The sequence below is a fragment of the Eriocheir sinensis genome, chromosome 12 (genome assembly GCF_024679095.1).
Source record: "Eriocheir sinensis breed Jianghai 21 chromosome 12, ASM2467909v1, whole genome shotgun sequence".
NCBI lineage: Eukaryota > Metazoa > Arthropoda > Malacostraca > Decapoda > Varunidae > Eriocheir > Eriocheir sinensis.
Window position 1 is genome coordinate 6,998,853 of NC_066520.1, and position 7,158 is coordinate 7,006,010.

At 43.9% G+C, this 7,158-nt stretch overlaps 1 protein-coding gene across 1 annotated transcript; it reads left to right on the forward strand.

Moving 5' to 3' along the window:
* The first annotated feature begins 3,986 nt into the window (after positions 1–3,986).
* Positions 3,987–5,641, forward strand: LOC126997250 (uncharacterized). Its single transcript, XM_050858247.1, has 4 exons — positions 3,987–4,455; positions 4,551–4,848; positions 5,035–5,348; positions 5,445–5,641. The coding sequence occupies exons 1-4, from the start codon at positions 3,987–3,989 to the stop codon at positions 5,639–5,641; spliced, it is 1,278 nt and encodes a 425-aa protein (XP_050714204.1).
* Positions 5,642–7,158: the final 1,517 nt, after the last annotated feature.

The window sequence follows — 7,158 nt, forward strand, 5'->3', positions numbered from 1 at the left end:
GGAAGATGCCTACCGGCACAACAGGCAATCAACGTAAAAAAAAAAAAAAAAAAAAAAAAAAAAAAAATAGGCAGCAAATGGGAAGTGATAATAGGTTGTTTTAAAGTCGCAGTTGAAGGCGGCTGCCTTACAATTGGCTGGCAGTTCTGAATACACGCTTGTGATCCACGTGGTGTCGTCTGCTAAAGTAAGGACGGTCGCTCGCGGTCACCCGTGGGACAGTTGGACAAACCTATATTCTTCTGGTAGTTTTCTGTGTTATGAAATAATCTGCTAACTCTTTCTGTTAAAAATCATGAAATCACTAATATCATGATTGACTTTTCAATGCCTATTGAATGTAAACCGCTGTCACCGCCGCAAAATAGCTCACAGAGAGGTTCAACTTGTTTACTGTTTCCATATTTCCCTCACCGCTCACAAAGATCACAAGCGGACAGACTAGAACAAAACCAGGCAAATTAATACTTTTAATGCTGTGTATTCCCACAGCGCACAAGCGTGGACAGCAGAATGACTAATTTCATCGGGGAGATATTTCTCGCAACACCGGCCAGTGTAATGGACCTCCTTCTTCTTCTTTTGACCTGTAACACTTTGTATCGCTTCTTAGGTCCTCCTTCTCCACACTTTTATACTTCACAACATGCACTCAGGGCCACTTTCACAGTCATTTTGTTTCTTTAGATCATTACCAATGGCGGCGATCGCCACTATATATTTCCACATGAAACTGGCCGATGGGGTAGTGGCGGCTGCAGGGTTAGCCTAGCCCTGCACTTACCAAACACTCTGAACATCTCTCGCTTTGTCTGCAGCCGCCATTACCCCATTGGCCAGTTTCATGTGAAATACTAAGCGGCGACAACATTGCCAGATTGTCGTACTCAGCCGATTATATTTCCCAACACTTACCCCTAATTTGTCTTCTGGGCTCCAATAACGAAACTAACATATAGTTATCGTTAAAAGAGTTAGATCATGATATCTCTTGGCAAGAGTTAGGCGTCAGAAACCGGTAAATACTATGCTCTGATTACGACAATCTGGCAACAGTGAGCGGCGATCGCCGCCATTGGTAACGATCAAAACAAACAAAGTGACTGTGAAAGCGGCCTTTAGTTACTTAACAGTGCACACTTGTACACTTCACCCTGAACTTAGGTGTTTTTCTGTCCTTTTCTTTCCCTGATTTTGCTTTTCTATGTCCTTTTGTTATTTTTCACTATTACTTTTCCCCATCGCTGCCATGCATTACAGGTCAAAAGAAGAAGAAGAAGAAGAAGAAGAAAAGGAAAACAACACTGGGAGGTCTACAATTTTCATAGACTTGATAAAAAGTTTTTTGGACTGTGGTTCCCCAGCACGGGGTGTTCTCTTATCTTGTTAATTAAGTAGTAAGCAAAGCAGCTCTGCCAGTCCATTTTACGAGTCTATTGGTGGGCCATCTTCTACTGCTCCTCACTCCTCAGCCACTGCCATCGTTTGTTTGTTTACATGCAGCCGTTTGGTACCCACATACCCACGCTCGTACTCACATCCATTTTCCATTCATAAGGACAACCAACAACTCGCTCCCGGTTGGGCATACGGGCAACTGCGGATGCCAATAGCCCCAATGGTTGGACACTGCCTTTTAAGACAGCACGTATGACGCCAACGGTAGGTGAAGCGGCCCATCATGTCGAAAACAACAGCAAAAATTCGTTCTTGAAAGTCGTGATGGTAAGAATTCAGGACTAATCACTAAACTCGAGGATCGCAACACTCAGATAGCGGGAAACTGGCGAGGGGCCTGCATATATATATATATATATATATATATATATATATATATATATATATATATATATATATATATATATCTATATATATATAATATATTGGTGGATCGAGCGAGTAAAGTCTGTTTTAAGCATACGAGATTGAAACTGCTGTTTCTGCATTATTCAGCTTCTGCTGCGTTTTTCTATTAGTCTTATCAACTCTCTTTTGACGGTGTCTAAAGCCCGAGCTGTCCAAAAGTTGGGTTGTTGGTTGCAACGTTTCGTTCCTGCCTAGGGAACATCTTCAGGCTGAATGGAGCTGGGTCGTCTGGGTTGCTCCTTTTATATGCGCGTTCTGGCTTGTGATTGGCTGGTGTGGCGTGTACAAGTAGCGCGGTAAATGCTCTTGGCGTCCCTCGCTGCGCAGGTGTCTAGGTTGTTTTTTCTGCTACTTCTCTTCTGCGTTGGTAAGATTTGCAGATCTTGGGCTTGAGTGTTCATCGTTGGCCCTAGATCTTCAATGTAGAGGGCTTCCAGGAACAACAGTCTGCGTGGGTCAGTTTCCTTGTCAAGTATTTTCGTTGAATCTTCTAGGTGGCTGCGTGCTAAGGTTTCCTTGTGCTTGACTGTGTAATGGTTCTTGATAGCACCATTTTGTAGGTGGCATGTTAAGCGCCTAGTCAGTTTTGTCCGTGTCATCCCGATGTATGTATGAGGCCCACAGTCCTCAATAGCGCAGGTGTGCTTGTAGATGACATGGTCTTCCTGAAGAGGTGCCGGTGGTGGTGTTTGGCGGTTCTTGATTAGTAGGTTGGCTGTTTTGGAGGTCTTGTAGTAGATGATGAGTGATATGGTTTGCTCTGCGTTTGTTGGTTTCACATTCTTGTGGATGATATCTTTGATCACTCTTTCATCTGTCTTGTACTCGGTGGACATGTAGTTCCTGTAGTAGAGATTGATGTTGTTTTGGTTTGTAGAAGTGGTTGCAGGGTTGTACCATTTCTCTAGGGCGCAGTTGATGGCCTGGGTCACTTCACTGTTGGGGTAGCCGTTGTTTATAAGGACTTGTGTAATTCTTTCCAATTCGTTATTCAAATTCTTCCATGTTGAGCTGTGTGAGATCGCTCGCCGTATGTATGCATTGATTGTGGATTTTCTGTAGCGTTGCGGGCACTCGCTGTTTCCGTTGAGGCAAAGTCCTGTGTTTGTTGGTTTGATGTACACTGAGGTGTTGAATCCTGAGTCTTGTGGAGATACTAGTACGTCGAGGAATGGCAGGCATCCTTCTTGTGATTCTTCAAAGCGCTACTTGTACACGCCACACCGGCCAATCACAAGCCAGAACGCGCATATAAAAGGAGCAACCCAGATGACCCAGCTCCATTCAGCCTGAAGATGTTCCCTAGGCAGGAACGAAACGTTGCAACCAACAACCCAACTTTTGGACAGCTCCTCGGGGCTTTAGACACCGTCAAAAGAGAGTTGATAAGACTAATAGAAAAAACGCAGCAGAAGCTGAATAATGCAGAAACAGCAGTTTCATTCAATCTCGTATGCTTAAAAGAGAATTTACTCCCTGGCTACACCAATCTAAAATTACACGACGAGAATGCCAGAAACGCAGACATCACCCACAAATTCCGGAAAGAACTTGTGGAACGACAACTCCAAGAAAAACAGCTGCTTGTTCATCAGCTGAAAGAACAACAACAGAAGCTCATGAACACATGGAAAGAAACTGACGTTCCCGAAGATCTGAGGAAAGCACTCAACGACGAACTATACAGATTGAGGCTACAACATCAAAAAGGAGTGGAAGCTACAAGTACCCGCAAACTTTCAAAACTGTACGGTGGAAATATCAAGCTCCCTAAACAGACAAGCGGATATATAAACCTCGTACCAACCCTCGAACTCACCCACGATCAGCAAGAGCTTCTCAACATGGGATTAAACTGCCACTTTATGACTAAGCCTCGCAAACACCGGAAGCGTCTTGAACTCGAAGCCCTACTAGATAGTATCCAAAACTTAGAAAAAGATGGAAAAGTTGAAACTTCAAACGAACTTCAAGCATCCATAATCGCTGAGGCCTCCAAGGAAAGAGGACACTACCAAAGCAGACAACTAGAAAAGAGACACCGAGAGGCAGCCAAACAGCTACGCAGCAAAGAAGAAATTATAATCCGAAGAGCAGACAAGACCGCAGCATTTGTAATCATGGCGAAAGAAGAATACCTCAGCAAAATGGACAGCATACTCTCCGACACCTCCAAATTCAAGAAAATACGCTGGAATCCTACAGACGACATAAAGAAGAAAATCAACGCCACCTGCAGAGCCATCAACATCGCTACGAAGAGCACACGCTTTCCGAAGCTGACCGGGGAGTTTTCTCCCGGGTACGCCTACGGCAACGTAAAAACACACAAGACAGGAAACCCACTCCGCCCCATCATCTCCCAGATCCCGACAGCCACCTACACCGTCGCCAAGAAACTCAACGAGATCCTCGCCCCGTACACCCCGATGAGCCACGCCCTAACGTCCACCAATGACTTCCTGGAGATCCTAAGAACTGCCCCACCTGCCGACAACCACATCATCGCTTCTCTCGATGTCGAGAGTCTGTTCACCAACGTGCCCGTGAACAGGACTATCCAGATCATCATGGACCGCGTCTACAGATGTGAAGAGACGGAACCCCTAGACATACCGGAAGAGGACCTACGCACACTCTTAGAGATATGCACTAAAGAAGCTCCCTTCACCTGCCCCAAGGAGATATGTACTGCCAAGTGGATGGTGTTGCTATGGGAAGCCCACTTGGTGTGCTCTTCGCCAACTTCTTCATGGGAACCATCGAATCCATGGCCCTCAAGGACCAACAACCCTCCATCTACGCCCGATACGTCGACGACATATTTATCAGAGTGAAAAACATAGATGAACTACAGAAACTTAAGCAGCAGCTCAGCAACATCTCCGGCCTCAACTTTACCTTTGAAGAATCACAAGAAGGACGCCTGCCATTCCTCGACGTACTAGTATCTCCACAAGACTCAGGATTCAACACCTCAGTGTACATCAAACCAACAAACACAGGACTTTGCCTCAACGTAAACAGCGAGTGCCCGCAACGCTACAGAAGATCCACAATCAATGCATACATATGGCGAGCGATCTCACACAGCTCAACATGGAAGAATTTGAATAACGAATTGGAAAGAATTACACAAGTCCTTATAAACAACGGCTACCCCAACAGTGAAGTGACCCAGGCCATCAACTGCGCCCTAGAGAAATGGTACAACCCTGCAACCACTTCTACAAACCAAAACAACATCAATCTCTACTACAGGAACTACATGTCCACCGAGTACAAGACAGATGAAAGAGTGATCAAAGATATCATCCACAAGAATGTGAAACCAACAAACGCAGAGCAAACCATATCACTCATCATCTACTACAAGACCTCCAAAACAGCCAACCTACTAATCAAGAACCGCCAAACACCACCACCGGCACCTCTTCAGGAAGACCATGTCATCTACGAGCACACCTGCGCTATTGAGGACTGTGGGCCTCATACATACATCGGGATGACACGGACAAAACTGACTAGGCGCTTAACATGCCACCTACAAAATGGTGCTATCAAGAACCATTACACAGTCAAGCACAAGGAAACCTTAGCACGCAGCCACCTAGAAGATTCAACGAAAATACTTGACAAGGAAACTGACCCACGCAGACTGTTGTTCCTGGAAGCCCTCTACATTGAAGATCTAGGGCCAACGATGAACACTCAAGCCCAAGATCTGCAAATCTTACCAACGCAGAAGAGAAGTAGCAGAAAAAACAACACCTAGACACCTGCAAGAAGCGAGGACGCGCCAGCATTTATCAGCGCTACTTGTACACGCCACACCGGCCAATCACAAGCCAGAACGCATATAAAAGGAGCAACCCAGACGACCCAGCTCCATTCAGCCTGAAGATGTTCCCTAGGCAGGAACGAACGTTGCAACCAACAACCCAACTTTTGGACAGCTCTCGGGCTTTAGACACCGTCACAAGAGAGCTGATCAGACTAATAGAAAAAACGCAGCAGAAGCTGAATAATGCAGAAACAGCAGTTTCATTCAATCTCGTATGCTTAAAAGAGAATATATATATATATATATATATATATATATATATATATATATATATATATATATATATATATATATATATATATATATATATATATATATATATATATATATATATATATATATATATATATATATATATAGGGGAAAGTGGGGTTATATGGCCACTCGGGTAATATGGCCACCTCGCAGATTTGCTCAACAGAACGTGTTTAGTGCTGCTATCTGCACGCAGTTGATATAGCTAAAAACAACACCTTCACCACGCCCTTGGTGAAGGCCGGCCCAGAAAGGCAAGGTAAACAAACCATTTTAAAGTATTTTGCCCCCGTTCTTGTAATGTTAGCGATATTTAATAAGGTGTATAGACCCTGTGTGGGTAAGTTGCAATCAAACTGAATGTGTTGGGATGGACTACAGGGAACATATGTTTAGTAACATAATGCCAAGTGACACCGATGAGAAGATTTTCTAACTTGGGCGTCTTGAAACAAAACATGTACCTTAGGGGAATATGGCCATGGGGGTGGCCATATTCCCCGAATGAAGAAATACTCACAAGTTCTCCTTACAAAAAGACACTTGCGACTTCGAAATCGAAACAGATTGCATCAAATAGAAGCAGTGAACAATAAGTCTTCGGGCAAGGGAAAATGTCCACTAACAAATGCCAAGAAGTCAAAGACAAAGCCAAGATACCCACCAAAAACAAGAGTGGTACTGTCTTGTTTGTACAGAACCATTGTCAAATAGCCTTGCTGTAGAGTCCTGGATTGAATGTCAAATTTGTTCTGATTGGGCTCATGAACTATGCACCAGTCATGAAGGGTCGGTTGACACTTACATTTGTGACTATTGCGATGAGTAATCCTGTTAATATGGGCCTATACACTTAGGTTAGGTAACAAAGGTTTACTGTTTGAAAGTTCTATGTTGAAGTTTGTTCGATTCAAAACGTTTTGGTTTGGTGGAGGCCAAACTAAGCTGAAGCATAAGTGCGTTTTTTATTTGGAGGGTGGGGGCTCATGAGAGAAACTCCTGTACTCAATCATTTTGTTCTACTGTATAGGGCATTTTCCATTTATAGTCAAGGTTGTTTAATAAAGGATTGTTCGTTTTGTATGGCAGATCTTCTTTTATATCTTTTGGGGTAATATGGCCATAGGGGTGCCATATTACCCACACCTGTGGGGAATATGGCCACCTTGGGAGAAAAATTCAAGTGTTTATAA

What these genes read in the sequence shown, in the direction of transcription:
- LOC126997250 (XM_050858247.1), top strand. Translation starts at nt 3,987, where the DNA reads ATGGCGAAAGAAGAATACCTCAGCAAAATGGACAGCATACTCTCCGAC. An exon ending in CATGGACCGCGTCTACAGAT is followed by an intron (nt 4,456 to 4,550) that starts GTGAAGAGACGG and finishes TGCCCCAAGGAG; the next exon opens with ATATGTACTGCCAAGTGGAT. An exon ending in CACCTGCGCTATTGAGGACT is followed by an intron (nt 5,349 to 5,444) that starts GTGGGCCTCATA and finishes ACCATTACACAG; the next exon opens with TCAAGCACAAGGAAACCTTA.